This window comes from Melitaea cinxia, chromosome Z (assembly GCF_905220565.1).
Source record: "Melitaea cinxia chromosome Z, ilMelCinx1.1, whole genome shotgun sequence".
NCBI lineage: Eukaryota > Metazoa > Arthropoda > Insecta > Lepidoptera > Nymphalidae > Melitaea > Melitaea cinxia.
This window is the reverse complement of record NC_059424.1, coordinates 15,922,465-15,942,676: the sequence shown is the minus strand read 5'-3', so window position 1 is coordinate 15,942,676 and position 20,212 is coordinate 15,922,465. Positions and strand designations below refer to the sequence as shown.

At 30.9% G+C, this 20,212-nt stretch overlaps 1 protein-coding gene across 1 annotated transcript in view; it reads left to right on the top strand.

The window, feature by feature from the left end:
* The window catches only part of LOC123668994 (SCY1-like protein 2), a 130,250-nt gene that overhangs the window by 78,613 nt on the left and 31,425 nt on the right, over positions 1-20,212 (top strand). The window contains exons 3-4 of the mRNA XM_045602674.1: positions 174-341; positions 5,533-5,653. Of these exons, the coding sequence (XP_045458630.1) occupies positions 174-341; positions 5,533-5,653 (289 nt within the window). The remainder of the gene's footprint in view (positions 1-173; positions 342-5,532; positions 5,654-20,212) is intronic.

The window sequence follows — 20,212 nt, the reverse complement described above, 5'->3', positions numbered from 1 at the left end:
CTGAACAATAACTTTTTTGTTAAATTTCACGCGGACGGGCACAGCTAGTTACTTATATAATTCCTTATATTTTTACTACATTAGAATAGAAAAAAATATTTAGAAACCTTGCAAACAAAATCTTTATAGTTTAATATTACACTTAATAATGAGATTGGTCTCCGTTTGAAAAGGAATCATCGCCGATACCTCCTGGCGGTCAGGTTCCTGTAATGCCGCATCCCATGTCTTTGGGACCACCTACAGCGCAAATGATGTCCGTGCAATCGCAGACGCAGAGGCCACCTTTCGCCCGAGAATATCATTTCATGGACATTGAACTACGCTTCGGCTTGCTTCAGGTAAGACTGCGCATATTGTATATGCATAATATTCATCTATATATAATTAAACATATTGAAATTATATCCATAATAATATTTTATTTGTCTTTAAATTAGATATAATGGAATATTGTTTGACCACACCGAAAAAAACAAGCAGCCTCTACGCTGAAAATCGTGGGAATATGCAAACATAAATCCTTCGAAATCCTTAAATATTAATAAATAACAGTATGTATATAAAAGTATCGGTTCTAGGAAACCTTCTCCCTAGCATACAAGCATACCTCACCGATATATGTAAATGCATTTTTTAGGTATTTAGTGTATTTATTGCCTATTAAGTTATTTATATTATACTAAAACACGTTACAAAAAATATTTAGCTATGCCGTGTTTAATAGCCCTGAAACCTACCAAAAAATAAGACAACTGGAGATACGCCTATTTAGAAACAGCTATGATAAATATAAAATAATTTCTAGCGGATAAATTTCTTAAATCTTTTTTTTTTTAATATATAAAACTTTTCGTGTTATTAATCTCCTTCTCCATTATTATATTTCAAAGTTTTGGCTGTATAATCAACGAACTACTTAATTTATTTTATAATAGCGTTATAAATCTTCAATTAAAATGTTAATCAATTTGTTACAAATCGTTAGGATTGTTTGTTGTGTATTACGCACTATTATACAATAATTACACACATTGCATCGGATACGGGTCATTTTAAATTGGAAAACAAATGTTCATAAGAGCGCTACTTACGTAGTAACTAATGACTATTTAGTAGTCTGGTACACTACTTACTAGGAAGTCATTCTTGATATTATTATGTTTAAAAAACTAAGCAAATTTCGAATATTTTAATATGAAAATTTTAGGTACACTTAACAAAAACCGTAAGATATTATTGAAATAGTGTAGATAGTAAAAAGTAAATAAATAGCATTATTAATTTATTACTAATCATCGACTGTTTACATTTATTTGTTTTGCTCTAATTTTACAAAATTCTGGATAAGCCGCATGTAATAGACTAAAGTAATATACTGGTATGACAATGTCAACATTTATAAGAATATACCAAACAAATTTTTCGAATTTTTTTTTGTTCGTATCGATACTTGTTTGTATAATACTAAAAATCTATAAAGCGGACCGAAAATGACGACACTTACATAGGTAGGAAGCAACATACATAAATTATTAAAAGTAGCTTGACTACTTATATAAAAAAAAGGAGAATGAAAATAGATCCACGTCTCGAAAGAAAAAATAAATGAAATTCCAAGAACGCTGTAAAACTCTCTCGTTATTATAGTAGTAATATGAATTTTTATATCCTTAAGTGAAGAACTGATGCTTCACATAAGTGTAAGGTAAATTATAAATTGGATATGAAGGCGGTATGTATATAATTTTTAGGCCCTCGTGAGCTTGTTACATAAAAATAGTTTCTTTTATTTGGCTTAAAATAAGGTTCCTTCTGACAAATTATCAGAAAAATATCTTAAACCTTGTCAAAGTATAAGTCTATCACTTAAACATTTTAAATGTTTTCTTCTTTAAGTGAAGTAAATGATCGTTTGGCTACAAACCTTTGGTAATAAATTTTCTGAAAAGAGTAAAAACTGTATCAAAACTCGCCGCAATTTTAATTAAATATTTGTTCAGTATCGTAATATCGATACTTTTATACAGAGAATTTTAATTTAGGGTCGCCTATTAATTAACTACAGTAACTTAAAGTTAATATTACTTCCAAACTTTTACTTTGCGATTATTATTAATTACTGGTAAAAATATTGTTAAAAAGAAATGAACTCACTACGTAGCCATTTCATTTAAAATTTATTCGAGAATTCGTAATATGAAAACGTGTGATTGCTAAATATTGTATATAAAAAACTTATCATGTTATCGTCATAGTTATACATATTGATAATAATTTTATTTAAATATTTTTTTTAACAAAATGAATACATTTGAAAGCTTACTTAACTTTATGTTATTTTAAATGGATAACAGAGGAAATGTTTTTAATACGATTTGTTAGTAATTTATCTTAGATAAATCCCTCTTTTATTATTGCCTCAAGTTAGTTCGGTGGTCTGAACAGTACCCAGAATGATCTTTGACAGATTTTAATATGTTTCCAACTGTAGCGATGGGGGGGGCGCAAGGGAAGTCATCATGCCCCGGGCACTACTCACCAAAGGGCGCCAAATGGTCAGAAAAACTAAAAACTGCTGGACATATCATATGGTATTCGAATGGGGGGGGCTAAAAAGGTATTGTGCCCCAGGCGCGAGTTAAGCACGCTACGCCACTGCCAACTGAACAGTTTTGCTCGTCAGTCTGACATTTACCTCTTAATATAAACTAGATTGTTTTCACACTTTTCTTTCTTTTTGCTTGCGTTGGAATTTAATTTTCTAGAAAGAAGTTTTAAAAATATACTAGCAAAGGAACTTTCCTTTCATTTTATGTAAAGAATAAATGTCTAGTTATTGTATTTATTTATTTTATGAAAATGTTTATTTAAGACAGAATCCTTATTCATTTTGTCACAATGTTGTAATGGAAATTAAAATGCTTGACAATTTCTATTTTGAAACAAGTTAGATCGACGTTTTAATAATGCTAACAATTAAATAGAAAACAGATGCAATTAATAAATATGCAATAATATATAATATAATTGATGCATAATAATGCAGTGAATTTACAACACAATATGCATGACACAAAAGCGTTGGCTACTATTGTTTGATGTGTAATCGTTTGAATGAAGCAATTACGTTCGGTTGTAATGATCGCACGGCGGATTAATATATTAAACCTGTATACTGGCTGTTGTACGTTTATAGGCAATGCCACTTTGAACAAATATATGTATATGTATGTGTTTGTCATTCATTTTTAAACTGATAAATGTTTAATAAAAATATGACTGACTTAAAAAAAGAAAAATGTGGTTATATCGGAAAGAAATTGGAGAATTGAATTATTCTAAACTGCAGATTGTAACCGCCATGCTTAAGAGTTTTTTTTTTCTTATATTGTTTAAGTAAATATATTCAATTATAATTTGAGTTAGGTAGTAGTTAGCCAGGTCAGCTAGTGTCTTATAAATATGTGGGTGAATCTATTATATCTTATAAACTAAGCACCTACAGTCTTACACTTAAATCACATCTCAATAGAATCTATCATCTCCAATTAAGAATATTAAAAACATACATAAGAGATAAAAAGAAAAACAACTCCGTAAAATTATTTAACTACTGCAAAATAATGCCAATACATACTAAAATAAAATATGTATTGTTAATAGAACCACATTTTAATTCAAATATTAAAATAAAAATGAGTCTAAATAAACTATCAAGAAATATTACAAACCACACATTAAAAATACCTAGACATAGTATTTTTTATGGAAAACGTACGCTTAAATATACTATTCCTTTCTCAATCAATAATCTGCATTTGCACAAACAATTTATTATTTTTATTATAATTATTACTATTCTTTAACAACTTTATGTTATTTTTTTTAATTATATTCACATATATAATCGATTATTTGTGTATTTAAATGGCATATTTTTAAAATAATTTATAATATATTTAACGAAGAATAGATTCTCTAGAGTAGGCTTCTTAATAAAGTGACGTCAGCAATATGAAGTCACTATCTTCAATATGTTCGTGCTATACGTCGTGATAATTCGTTTCATAACAAAGTTCTTTTGGATACAAAACAATCATTTTAATTTTTACAACACTTTTATCGATAACTTAAACGTTACACTCGATAACAATATTTCAATGAATACAAATTCTAACATTACTACTCAAACAATAGTAATGTTGAATTGTCAGACGACTCGAATAAAAATAAATCTAGCGCGACCGGTGTACTCTATTTAAAGCTACAGACATTAAACATAAAAGCATCGTTCCTTTCTTCGTAAAATCGAGCGATGTACATATGAACATTTAGTCTCGTATTTCACCTATTTTCGTAATTCACGAAAATAGGTGAAATATGATACGAAAATAGGTGATATCACGAATTGTACAATGTTAATATTAAGTAGAAGAAACTCTTAGAAACGTGTTTCTGACATCGGAAAGTGTCTCGCGCCGACATATTTTTTACTTTAGTATCATTACTTTAGAAACATAGTACATTGTTAAACTGCAAATTTTTTTTACTGAATTGTTTATCATATAAATTGTATTTTTTCTGTAAATAAATAAATAATATAAAAAATAAATTAAAAAATGCAATGGAATTGAGAACCTTCTCTTTTTTCTGGAGTTAGTTAAATAAAACTTAATCAGACAAAAAAATCACTTCAATTTTTCCTTTTATAATAAGTTTTGTTATAGTCGTGTAGATTAGAAATAAACTGCCCAGAATTTTACCCTTACAGTTTTCAAACTAAAATCTTAATCATTAGATTGGTTTCGTAAAATGATAAAAAAATATTTGCTTTTTTATTCTTATTTTTATATATATATAAATATTATATTTCCACCTTTGTAGCTTTTAAACACCTCTTATTATGTATATTCATTTTGATGGAGCACTTTTAAAATCAAAGCGACTGATCTAAGGATTCTCAACAAAGAAATTACGCGGCAGAAAACCAAAATAAATTTTACTCCTAACAAAAGTGTTCTTTATAAAATGTTATAATGACTGCCACTTTTTCCTTTATTTAGCGGTCGTGGGAGGCCTAATTTATATACAAAACAATATATAGCAAATGTGATTATGTATGTATTAACGACCTTAAGCGCTATAGTAAGAACAGCTATACCTATTCGTATATCACCTATATATCTCTAAAAGTCTAGATAGATTACATAAATTAGCACTAGCCATTTTTGAATTGAAAACCTGATAAGGGAATTGTTGTTAGGTACTAAATTCGTTTTTACAATTAATCTCATGCTCAGCTAAAGGAAACTATCCCAAGGAAACCTGCGTTTTAAGAGACATCCTGAAATAAGTATATACGTTAATAGCAATGGTCCGACTTAGCTAATAAAGCCATCTCCATCAGACACCTAATTCCATCAATGAGACATTTACCAGCCTTGTACAGTAGCATTGGCAGACTGCGCTGTACTAGTAGGTAAAAATAAGGTTTTCTAATTAAAATCTAATAACATGTTTTGTTCTCAGATCATCGAGGCGCTTTACTTCTTACATTACAACATCAGGCAAATTCACCGCAATATCTGCCCTCAAATAATCATCGTCACTAAACGTGGCACATGGAAACTCTTTGGACTAGAGTTTACCGGTGAGTTTATTAATTTGCTGTAATATCTAATTTCAATCCGACATTACTAAAAGTGTCAAAATCTATTTATATTTCATTAAGAAAACAAAGAACGATCTCAATTTTATTGGAGTACCTATTTAAAATTAAAAAGGAAAATACCAATTTCAAAACTAGAATAGATATTATGCTGTGTAATTTTTACAGTGACTATTACAAGTGAAATCTAAAAATAATAAAACTATTTATCAAACAGAAGATAAAAATAGAATGGGAACTACTCGTATTTTCTATTTTTATCTATATTGCAGAAATAAAGAAAAAAAGTATACGGGTTGATTTAATGTTGCGTCTCAAAAACACAAGCTTAACACACTTTTTATATCTTTAATGGTAATTTTATTGGAAATCTTTTAATAATTGGAATCCTACCTTAAAAAACCACATCCGTTAAAGTTGAAATTTTGTGTAAAAAATTAAATCATGTATTTAATTCGTCAAAATGTGTACATCGCTATAATCTTTCCACTTTTCATGTTCATAGGTAGTTCATTGATTCCTTTGCTCAAAATATTGTGTGAGCATAAATCGATAAAATATCTGGACGTCGCATTTATCTGTGACCGTTGGAAAAGATTGTTTTTTATCTTGATGATATATTTTCCAATTTCTTTTTCCACGTCATAAATAAAATTAAAAAAATTAAAAATAAAGAGGTTCTTTTCTTCCGGAAAATACGTAAGCTGCTGGAACAAAATCCGTCACGTCAAAAGGCCATCAAAAACCTTCAAAACTATGCTATTTTAATTCAGTCACAAACACAGTATGTATTCTAACGCTAACCTGAATCTGCAAAAGGATGGATTAATATACAAATCGGGGCTGTAAATTTGCTAAGTTTTCTATTATTATTAGAGTCCTACATAATGATTTATTTAACATCCATACTTACCAATACTATTTCTAAGCCACCTTTATCTTAATACTACCTATTCGGGCAATTCTTTTAAATTAAATAATTATGATAAGTCTTTTCTTCTTTACTAGAACCAATTTTATAAAGTAATAAATACGATTAAATACCTCGTTGTTGTTGTAAAGAATGCATAATGAAACGCAGCTGTAGTCGACGTTTGTATGTTGACACGCTCATTTCGTGATATTCGTTTTTCACTTATCAATTTTACCAACTCGTTTCATGCAATTTATTTAATTAATTAATTATTTTACTACTCATACCGAAGCTGCTAACTGTGTGACTAATTATTACTTTTTATTTAATATTATTAAGATACTCATATAAATACTGGTTGACTGAGCAAACGTTGTTTGCCACATATGTTATTAACCCCCTTAATTCCCCCCCCCCCCCCTTTACAACCGATGGGTATGCAAAATAGATGTTGGCCGATTCTCAAACCAACCACACACAAAATTTCATAAAAATCGGTCCAGCCGTTTCGGAGGAGTATTGTAACTAACATTGTGACACGAGAATTTTACATATAAGAACAATAGCTAACCTTTTTTAGCTTTTTTTTATAGAAACTTTGTCTCCGGATAGTAACGAATCCAAGAACGTGGAAATCATTTTGATACAACCGTTTAAAAATTATCGAACTTCATAAATTTTTGCGATTTTTATTTGTATTGATAAACGTGCTATCTATATGTATATATTTTAAGCTGTATACCTATCAGTATCCTTTGGACTTAAAACAATTTATTCTTTAAAAAGGGATCAGGCCAAGTAAAATATTTAGATAACTTTGCAGCAATAAAAATGAACGCAAGTAGACGGAAAATAGTTAAATTTTTAAAACTTCGAATAAACATAGCTTGATGTATAATCTATCAGTACATTTGAAGCCAAAGCCTTTTTAATGTCTAAAAAACCAAAACCAATTTTAACAGAATAAAAACGTTGTTTGGTCTTTTTGTCCACTCGAATATCGATCGAAACAAAAAGTTTTTAGTTGGCCCTACAGTAATATATGAAACGTAACTCGATTTTTCTATTTTCACTAACTTTATCCCTCCTCTCAACTTTCAATTAGCCTCACTCAATCACACTTTTGGTAACGCTCTTATCACGCATTCGCCCGGCTACTCCCCAATTTAAGCGTGCGTAAAGAAGTTCTACTTCAATCAAAGAAATAAATAAATGCATGGTGTCTGAACACACAACACAAACAACCCCAGACTTTAACTCTTTTGTACATTTGTCATGAGCTGCAAATCAAGCCCGCAACCATTCGCGCATTAGCCAATTTTCAGTGGTTATGTACTGCGCTAACGTATAAATATCACATAGCTATTTGAATAACACAATGTTAATAATAAAAAACTTAAATCATAAATAAAAATGCAACATACTTCATTATTTCGTTTTTTTTAATGCAACTTTAGTTTTGATTGTCTGAGTTCTTTGAAATATTAAAACGACAATCGAAGAAACAGATTAATGAAAATTCAAACCGTAGTTAAAACAAAAGCAATTAAAAATAATATAAGTCACCGATATTTCCACTGTAATACGAAGAATTGTTCTCTCATTAACAGAACTTACTTAAAGTTTTGACGACTCACGATTTTATCGACTGGTTTTAGAATTTATTCACGAGACATTTAACCACATCGTATACCTATATTGTGTATATCGTATCGTATCGTATCGTATCGTATCGTATAATTGTTTAGGAAACAAAGAGTTATTGTTCAATTATAAGTTAAATATTATATTTTTTATGTAATTTACGATTTTTTTTATTCTTTCATTTAACCAGTCCGTGTTATCTGACTGCTTGGCAGGAGAAGGATCGAAGATTAATCCACCACATTGCTTAACGGTAGATAATATCCCTACTATAAGTAACGATCGCTTTCGGGTGTCTTTAAGCCGATACCAACTTTACATACTATCTTAGACACAGTGGAAAGATCAACAAGATCCACATACATCCATACCAGAAAATTTTAATATATAAAAATGTTTATATTAATTCAAATAAATATTAAACGCTGACATTAAATAAAACACAATAGCCCGATATTAAAGAAAATTTAAATAAATGTTTTCTAAACGGTTCTAAATAGTCTGTATACAGAATATACTGCATAAGTTTAACGAGTATGAGAAGCTTACGCAAAGTTTCATTTTATTATATTCACATATTCGAGCTTTGTTGTCTCTAAGCCTTGTTCTGATTCCAAGGTGAATTTATTTGTTTAATACTTTATTGCAAAATTCTAAAATGTCATGAAAGATGAATATAATACAAATTTAATAGACTGGAAATGCGATCGTAACACCAATAGTGATACCTTACAGACAATGTCTATAACAGAAACATCGGTAATATGATGTAAGTAAGTACCCCTGCATCGCCGGTCGGTCGCGTGGGTTACTTAATATTTAATCCACCCATAGCATAAGCTTTATGCGTTTCCGAATCCTTACAAATGAATATTCGAGAAATGTACTCCGTACAGCACGAGCCCAAGCTCTACTTTGTTGTGTCACAGGACCGCCGCAAACATTCTTGGATTCTTGGATGTTACTATTTTTAACACATGAATATTTTTGTTTTTATTTCTTTTTAACCGACTTCCAAAAAAGGAGGAGGTTCTCAATTCGACTGTATTTTTTTTTTTTTTTATGTATGTTACATTAGAACTTTTGACCGGGTGGACCGATTTTGACAAATTTTGTTTTAATCGAAAGGTGGTGTGTGCCAATTGGTCCCATTTAAATTTATTTGAGATCTAACAACTACTTTTCGAGTTATATCTAATAATGCGTTTTTACTTGACGCTTTTTTCGTCGACCTACGTTGTATTATACCGCATAACTTTCTACTGGATTTACCGATTTTGATAATTCTTTTTTTGTTGGAAAGGGGATATCCCTAGTTTGGTACCATGATAAGGAAACCAGGATCTGATGATGGGATCCCAGAGAAATCGAGGGAAACTCTCGAAAATCCGTAATAACTTTTTACTGGGTGTACCGATTTTGATAATTTTTAATTTGGTCACATATAAATTTTATCGAGATCTGATAACTACTTTTTGAGTAATCTTTGATAACGCGTAGTTTCTTGACTATTTTTTCGTCGATCTACGTTGTATTACTTGTCGATGTAATTGAAGTCGGTTTCTTTTTTCGTTTGCGAGCAAACACAATTATTTATGATAAAACTAATTTAAAGTAAACTTGGGCGTCTTATGATTAATAGGTAATTACTAGCATAAAATTATAGCACAATATTACTTTATTTTTATTTATTTTTTTGAATGAAAAAAAAATAATCGAGAAATTACAAATATTTAGGCGTGGCTGTCTAAAGTCAATTATAAAAACAGTTTTTAAGATCAGTTAGTCTATATATATCAGCCGGTGATATTAATCATTTGTAATAGCAGAATCAAAAATCTGAATCGGATTTCGAGGAGCAGGATATTCCTGGTGACGAGTTTAGCGAATGATCTAACGTTAGTAGCAGACCCAGCGACATGGTCGCACTAAATTAGTGTTGCCCAAATGCAAGAACAAGACGAGACTTAGCCAGTCTTGGTCTTGGTCTTGCGCCAATACACCTGGTCTTGGTCTTGGTCTTGGTCTTGCGCTCCCAGTCTTGGTCTTGGTCTTGGTCTTGCAACAAGAGTCTTGCAAGTCTTGCAATTACCTATTAGTCTATTACTATTTATTAAAGTTTACTTTAAATCTTAGAAAAACGTATTAGAATTGGAACATTGTGAGCTTGAATTAACATAGCCATAGTAAAGATCAAGCAGATTAATAAATAACTGAAGATTTGATAAGAAATTCGAAAAATCAACTGACCTATATGTCGTTTTCCATGGAAGTAACTGTTTCTTAATAAACATTTATGATTTATAAGCTTACATTTGCTAAAACATGTAAAAAAACAAATTAATTATAATAACTTGACTGTATTTTAAAGAACAATACTTATCTGTCTAGAAAGAGATTGAACCCTCAACTTATAAGAAATTTAATAAAAGAGTTTTACGATTTATCATTTATTTGAATAAAAAATAAAATACAACACAAATCAACAGCTTTATCATTAGGTTATGATACTTTATATCAATTTTTTTGACCAAGAATTAATACAAAGTAACCATCTGGCTGACTCATCACTTAACCTATTTCTATGTTTTCTAATTACTAATGATGCTTTAGAAAATAACCTCTCAGCAGGTACTGAAGTTGCAGGTATTGAGAGAAAATCACGGGCCATTTTCGATAAAATCGGATACTCTGTCTCATGCGTCCTCCACCAATCTAAAATGTCTTCCGAGCTGGCAGTTCTTGGTTTTCTCAGGTACTCCTCCAACTCGTCTATCACTAAGCCTTGAAGACAAGATCCAGATGACGTCGAGGGACATTCATAGAGTTTATCAAAGTCTATTACGTCTTCATCTTCATCACATACTTTATTTTCTTTTTCTGGTAATTCCAGAGATTTGTTCAGTGAGTGTAGACTTTTATATTCTTCACAAAGTTCATTGAACTTGCGCAGACTTTCTGTTTTAAGTTGCTTTCCCCACATTGTCAGGTCAAAAGTCTGAGCCTTATGCCTTGGGTCTAAAATTAAAGAAGTACAATAAATCCAGTTGCTCTTCTTGTAATGTTTAAGCATTTTGTCTCGAGCTGCTTGGAAAGCTAGAATGAGCCTTTCATCCACTTCAGATCGATTAGGTTTCTCATCTAACTGTTTTACCATGGATTCAATTTTATCTAGCAAGAGATTGAATGATGCAATGACTAGCGGTAATGTAACATATTTGTCTCCACCAAGTTTTGTACTTAAAAGTTTAAAGTTTATTAGATATTTATGTAATTTTTCGAGTACCTGCCATTCATTAGCTGTGATTTGAAAATCATTTAATTCGGTGACAGAACTGCACAATATGTCAATGCCCGCTCTCACTTTTAAACCAAATCCAATCATATCATGTGTGGAATTCCATCTCGTTGGACAGTCAAGAATGGCATTTAGATTTGATGGCACGCCAGCTGCTTCACAAGCAGACTGAAACTTCTTCCTCACTATCTCACTTCTTTTTATTTTACTGGAAATACTGCGTAACTTTGTTACAGATGTACGCGAGTCAGCAATATTTGGTGCAGATTCTTCATCTTCCTCATCCTCAGTTTCGTCTGCATAGTCTTCGTACTGCTGATCTTGCGCGTTAGTGTCAGACTCACAGTGTAATGCTAAGGTCTTTAATAAATCTTGTACACCAAGGTTTAAAATGTGAGCAAAGCACCGGAAATGTTGATTGTCTGAATCAAAGTGTGGCGGCAGCTGTTTGCCCAGTTCATACATAAATTTGGTATTTGCAGTTGCGTTGTCGACCGTGATACCTTGTGTTTTATCAATTATGCCATATTCCAATAAACATTCATGGAAAATCGTTGCAATATCTTCCCCAGTATGTCGACCGCGTGATGGTATAAAATCAAGAACTACAGATTGATACTTCCATTCGTTGTCTATATAATGAATAGTAACCCCGTAGTAACTCCTACCAGCAATTGACGTCCACCCATCAATGGTAAAAAACATTTTAGATGATAATTGTTGAAGTCGTTCCTTGAGATTCATTTGGAGCTCTTCAAATCGCTCTTTGACTTTCCTTCTAAGTGTAGACCTTTTAGGAAACACCATATTAGGGCAAATACATCGAAAATATACTTGTGTAGCTTCGTCATCGAAAAATGAGAAGGGAAGATATTTTTTCACCACCCAATCAACTGTAGCTGTCGTGATGTTGTCACTGCTGTTTTCCGACTGAAACAAAACAATAAATCTTGTGTTATTATTTAAAACATACTAGGTTTGAGCGTATAAGAGGAGGAGGTTTGTTGTTGTTAAATCGAGAAAATCGTTAAATTGGTATTTGTTATATTAAGGTTGCACTGTACTGTAATTTACCAAAATAAAGTACTTAGTTGTTACTGGCCGATTAAATGAAAATATGGGTGTTTATAAAAAATATTTAAGACGATAATTACATACTTAATATGTCGCACCCCTAGATGAAAACACCACTAACTCAAAAATACTTACGTAAGTTAATGGCGTTTTTGAAAGTATCGCATGAATAGCTACGCAGAGTTAAAATTCTTTTAACTGTTAAAAAAATATTCTTACCTGTCCACTTCTTCCAGCGGTTACTAAAAAGCTTGTGATATCTCCACTTAATTTTGGTTTAACAGGAAGAAATATTTCTGATTCCTTTTTGTGGAAAGATATTAGATGTTTCCTTAAGCCTGAAGTGTTTCTGTTTTTCATTTTTATTTCAATCTTTTTATGTTGGCACAATTTACAGAAGGCAGTTTGGGATGCATGAATTATTTCGAAAAACTCCTCAAATTTGCTTTTGGGTCTTTTAGATCTGTGACTCAAACTCTCGTTACTCGGACTAGAATAATTTGAATCTTCGTCACTCATATTAAATTGTACACGTGATACGTTTTTAGAAAACAACGAGAATTAGTAAAAACAATTATTAAGTTAGACTCGAGGCACAGCTCAATTGGAAATGACTGGAATTAAAATAATTCCTTTATTTATAGTACGTTTCCTTGCTTTCTACCGCGCCGCCTCGCCACGTGCCGGCTCTATGAAAAGGATGCCGCCGCAAATCAAACAATGCCGCGTGCGGCGTACAAACACACACTAAATATTACCTACTTGTACAGACGCGACGCGTGAATAAAATATATGTAAAGAATTAGTGCCAATCACTATTCTTTACATATAAGTGAATGTTTTGGCGTACATCTATACTAATATTATAAAGCTGAAGAGTTTGTTTGTATGTTTGATGACAGAAGTTTTAAAATAAATAAATAAGTCCTGAACGTCACTATACCTCCAAAGTTACTATTCCTCGTGGACGAAGTCGCGGGCACAGCTAGTAAATACTTACTCTCATCATCTCTCTCAGAGATATTCGGGCTGGTAAGTAATACAAAACTCTTATCGCAGGCTTTTTATTTTATTAGTAGGTAAGTAGGTACCTACGCTTTTTATATTATTTTATTAGTTTTGTAGATTTTTTTTACACGTTTCAAGTATATTTAAAAGTGGCTACAATATTTATTAAACGGGTGATATTTGAACACTTTTTGCTATTTTTTCTTGTAAAAACTTAAGAAATATAATGACTAAATGTACAATAATAGTACCTAAGTAATTAGTTTAAAACCATATAAGTAATCAATATTATAATATATACTTACTAGAATGAATTAATATGACATCTACTACCTATCCTTACCATTTTATCCTAATCATAATACTACTTGCGTGACCAGTATAATGTATTCATTTTCATTCTAAGCACTCTGAAACTTATTTATTCTTTGGAACACCTGTAGGTACTCTTAAAATTCGAAATTATTTTGCATGAGTATACCTACGCCCTATGGCGGCAATCAAATAGTGTCAAATGTTATGATTTCGGCGTGGCGGCAACGATTGTTTTAGATTTCAAAAGAAGCCGCCGGCGCGTGTATCATAACCATGTACTTCCGAAAAGCGGCAAATTTCTTTGAGAAGTAAGTACAAAACCTTTGATGCCGCATTATCAAAGTGCCGATGGTTAAAACATAACTATGCATGCACTCAGTTTGATTTTAATAGATATTTTTTTATTCGCTATGTTTATGGTATTAGTCGTAATGCGCATAGGTCCAGTTTTTCATATTCTTTGATACAGTTTTTTGCGTCTCATAGAATTACTAAGCGTACCTACCTATACACCGAACTGTTACACCTAACTACTCAGTGAAATAGCGCTAAGTCCTAGCTGCAAGACGCAAGAGTCTTGCAGGCTATGTCTTGTTCTTGCTCAAGTCTTGCACGGTCAGTCTTGGTCTTGGTCTTGCTAAAAATACGCGGTCTTGTTCTTGGTCTTGGTCTTGCAAAAACGCAAGAACAAGACCAAGACTGCAAGACCAAGACTGAATTTGGGCAACACTACACTAAATTGACGATACTGTCAAACAGTCCTTTGGAACAGAAAGTGTGCAAAGTCACTGTATAGTATTGGTACCTCCTAGGCCTAAATGAACAGCTGGGCGAAATATAATAATATAAAATGTATGAAAAGTGACTAATATTTTGATAACAATTGCAGACGTGAGTTTTTGATTAACTTGTCTGTGGCATGCATGAGAAACTATTGGCTCATAAAAGAGTTGAAAAAAATCACAACTATAATCACTCATGTAAAAATTCGTCCTAGTAGTTATTTCTCGGCGGCAACGTCGAAAAATAACTATACTAATAATAAACACAGCTATTTTCAAATCACAGATGGACACTACAATTTTATTTATATGTATACGTTATAGATAGTTAATCATCCGTTATGCTATTCTTGAAAGTTTCGTGATACGTACAGAAGTACTCTGCAGAACCGTCATTAACATTAAAATAATATCTATACAAAAAAGTTTTCTCATGGCTTACATTTTCACATATTTATTCATTTACATTTCATTCACGACCAAATAAAAGCTCGCACCAACCAATAAACTCCTTGCAATTAAAAACCATTAATTAGTCGGTGGTCGGGATACAAGCATACACGCTCAGACACGTGACAATTATTTGATCAAGCGATCGTCGAATCAAGTATTTCGTCAGTATTTTTACATAATTTTTTTTTGTCATCTTTTAACGAGGTTTTGCTCAAAAACTATAGAGTGTCAATATAATATTCAAACATTTTTAAAAACCACTAATTTAACAACCAGGTGAAATTTTCAATTTAACGAATTCTATAAATTATTCTAAAGCTGCGGCGGCAAGAGTTTCGTACTCGGGGTTAAATTGAAAAGCGAAATCCTACTGTCCGTTATTTCACAGAGAGAATTTTCAAGCTCTAAACTCCGAACTAAAATACGAAATCACTGCTTTATATTATATAAGTTCTTACATACCTCGAAATGATCAAATATCTAGCAAACACTAGTTTCTATGTATTAGTAAAAACTACTCAACAGGTGACTATTCGTACGGTTAGTAGCGGAGTTTAAATAATTTTCAGAACTACGAATATCAAATGATAAATTACTTTTACGCGAGCGATACTAGATATTCATTCCTATTAAAATGCCTATGAATTAGTATTGGTAACTTGTAAACTCATTAAATGTGTTAGTTACATTTTAAAATACTTGATACTGATGGCTTGATGGCTTAGTATTTTTGAGACTCATTTCTTTTTTTGTATAAAAATAATTTGAAATTGCACATAAAATGAAAGCGTCAGATAAAAAACAATGGGTTTTCTTAATATAATAGTCCTGTCAGTTCTATTAATGTAATTTATTTTTTAATGTATCTGGGAATGAAACATAAGTATATCGAATTTAATAGAAATGACTGCAACTTCAAAACTAAATTTAGTATAATAAAAAGCTATCGACAGTGACTGGCATAACTGAAAGCCATTAAACCCAAGAATTAATTAATTAATATAAGCCACATTAAAATGGGTTTGTTTTTATTATATCTTTGTATTATAATTCTGTTGGAATGTCTTATAAAATGAACGAATATAATAAGTTATTGAAAAAATCCTAATGTGCAATGTGTAATTTTGCTGATAACAACACTGCACTGAACAATTTTGCTGAGCAAATATATACATACTTTAATTAATCATTTATAAAACGGCTGCATAATACGTATTCTTGAAGTAAAAGCTCTAAAAGTATGTCCAAAATTTTAGGTATATACCTAAACAACGTACCAACAAAAAATAAATTCCATTAGTTTTTCTCACAAATTTTAATTTTGTAAGCCGCTTTATAACATAAATAATATTCTAACATCTCGCGGTGCCTCCGATGAAACGATGACGAAGCTCATCATTTAATCTCTAAAAATTTTCCATAATTTTGTAAACATCCTACGAATAATGTAATTTTCTTGTTTATTTTATTAAGAAATGTGTTATTAATTCACTAAACTTTCTTAAGGATTTTTATCAATTCACTTATAATTGAAGGTTGTTTTCAAGAAGGTGAGAAGATGTCACAGGATAGAAGTAAAGTAAAATAAAAGTATTTTGTAAAAAATCAGCTTATGAGAATTATAATTCTGCGTATTATTTTAAAACTCTTTAGTAGAGAGTTATTTATTTCTAGCTAAAGATCTATTTATTTGGCCATATCGTTGTATTATTTTTGCGATGTGTATCGTTACCATTCTTTTTAATCGACTTCAAAAAAGGAGGAGATAATGAATTCAATTTTTTTATATGTTTTATACCTCAAATTTTTTTTTCTGGTTGAGACCAATTTCGACGATTCTTTTTTTAAACGATAATTGTTATATGTAAAGAGGTTACATTTAAATATGATCGAGATCTGATGAGTACTTTTTGAATGATCTCTAATAATGCGTATTTACTTGACTATTTTTTCTTCTACCAACGTTGTATTACTTGGTACTACATTGGTCGACGTAAGTGAAGTCGTTTTTTTTTTCGTTTTCGAGCAAACACAATTATAAACGTCTTCAATTCCGCTTTCAATCAAAGTGGAGTTTTGATTAAAAGTGGATCATTGGTTAAATTAATTAAAAAAAAAAAACGTGAAAATTCTCTTACCCTTTGACCAATTAAATTGTAGTAAATTAGACCGCCTATCTGAATATCTTGTTTAAACAGTTCAATTTAAACACGGTAGTAATCAAGATACGACTAAATAACAAAAGAGCATCTCTAGCTAATATTACACTTGTATCAGTCGAATATTAGCTTTATTTACAATTATAATCTTTGTAATTAGACAAGTTAATAAAAGGGTTGCGCCTTGTTATTAGTCGATATCAGCCAGTCAATATTAATGTAACTAATTTCATGTTTCCGCAAATTACAATTATTTATTATTACTATAAACTTGTAACACTTAGGACGGAAACCAGGAATGACTTTTGTAATAATTTACGGGATCCCTTAGACCTTTTTAATGCAACCCTGTTTCAAAGTTCGCAATGGACGTCTACTAACTATTAACGTTATTACGTCAAATTTAAAGCTTACAACACAAAGAATAAAGGACTTTCATACAAAATTGCGTGAGCCCTTAGGCAACCTTAATTTGGCCATATCGTAAAATCCGTTCTTAGTGGACATTTAAAAACGCTAAACGCTTCAGCCTGTAATATCCCACTGCTGGGCGTAGGCCTCTCTTCCCACGTAGGAGAAGGATCAGAGATTAATCAACCACGCTGCTCCAATGCGGTTTGGCGGATATATTCCCTACTATAAGAAACGATCGCTATCAGGTGTACATGATACCAATCGGGACCGACTGTTTAACGTGCTTTCCGAGACATAGTACTCTCCGAGGCACGGTAATGAACATTTACTAACTAAAAACTGCCACAAAGCCAATTTTTTTTTTATATTCGTCAAGCGGTTTTTGAGAAAAACAAATTGAATGATCTAACGATACAAAAATTGGTATAAAATGGTATACACCTTTTAATATATTTTTTAATTATTTTTAAATTTTAATGAACATTTCGAAATTAACGTTCCTCGATATTTCCTTTAAAACTTACATTGTTCGTGGTCTTGAAGCCAAATTTTCAAACGTTCCTTACAATCTACACAGTTACGTTGATAAGGCGGACTTATATACTGTTTGCTAGAAATAATATTACAGCAATAGGCGAGCACATTGTTGTCTCTTAATTTTTTTTTAAATCATTTCATAGTTTAATACAACTATTTTCTTATAGTAAAATATGTATTCAAATGACTTATTAAAAATTAAAATTACTAGCCACGAAACAGGTAATGTAAAATGTAGGGTAAGCCAGTTTATATGGAATTTAATATTAGTATTTTCGCTCGCTTCGAAACCCTCGCTAACCGAACAGGCACGTTAAAGATCTTGGCACAATGAATACTTTGAACAGAAGTAATTTCCTATTCAAATCGCCTTTTAGTAATGTTAAACATTTTTAAGATTATGAAAATTTTAATACAAGTTTAGGAATGCAATATTATTTAATAGACATCTTTAATCATTGTTTTTTGCTAAAATCAAATCTAAAATATGTTATAAAATTGATTAGAATTTATATTAATTATATTTCTTACGTATATTTAGTGCTATTTTATTATATGTAAGTAGCGCTTAAAATTAAGTTCACCATTAGTTCCTGACAGGAAATTCCTTATGGCAAACGTTGAATATTTTATGAAATTATACTAAAGCTGGAACTTCATTTTCCAGTTATAAATACAAATTAATTAATTAACTAAGAGCGTTTTTGTAAAGTTAATTAATGGATTTTATTGTATTGTGTAAGACACTGCCGTGGATACAAAATACAATTTTAAATATAAAGAAAATTTAGCTACATTCTAGTATCTTTAAACCTATTATATTTATTGATACATAAACCTCATTTACTCTTCTATTGAACACGTGTTTATGCATTTATCAAAATATATAAACAAAAACAATATGATACGACAGTTAAATGTTGAGAGTTGTCAATTAGACGTCGCAACATGATGCGAACTGTTATGAGTGAAGTCTAACCCCAACTCAAAACAATATTTGTTGCCTTACGTAATTAATTTAATCTTTGTGATATTAGTTTAGTCAATTGAAACAATAGTTAGTTTCAATAATGTATGTTAATTAGCTCCCGCCAAATTGGATACAAAATTACAATGTAAGTCAAGTCTTGACTATAATGGAAATCAATAGGTTTCTTGAATTACTAATGTACATAGTACCATATTTGTTACATATAATATAAGGTATAGTTTAAGCAATAAAAAGTATAGCTAACGCGTCTTTTTGGTTAAAATAGCTAAAGCTCATCAGGCTCGTAATTCTCAGGAAGGCCGAATGTGCTAGTGTTATTTGTCATAATATTTGCTTTACACATCTCACTGTACGTTTAAAATTAACAAACTAAAGAGATATTTTATTAAATTATCAACCGAATAAAACATGATGTGAATTCTAGTCGGTCGGTATTAGTCGAAGAATCTCTAGTAATTGCAGTAGATTATTTCAATAATATTGAATTCAGCTACACTGACCATTTCTTTTGCAACACAACGATTATGTTTCGTGTTTTGATATTTATTTAGAGGAAGAACACATACCATCGACGAGTGGCAACAAAACAGACGATCAAACTATGACTTTATATGTTTAGATTTGTAACATATCACAGCATTTTTTATAACAGTAAAAAAGAACGATTATGGAACAAGGAGGCTAAAGAGTAATATTTTTGAATATTGCAATGCTTTGAGTTTTTGAGTCAACTCGTCATGATTATGCTTGTCAAATGTAAAGGTCATATCATACAAATACTGCAAATGACCACGTCATCCGAAACACTGATTTAATTATTTTCAGGGAAAAAATATCTATCGCATTTCCGATACGATATTCAAACTATGCCGTTGGAAGTTAATAAAATAGTGCTCAAATTATACAAATGACCTAAATAAGAACATGAGAGTAGCTTCAGTGTAAAAAGATTC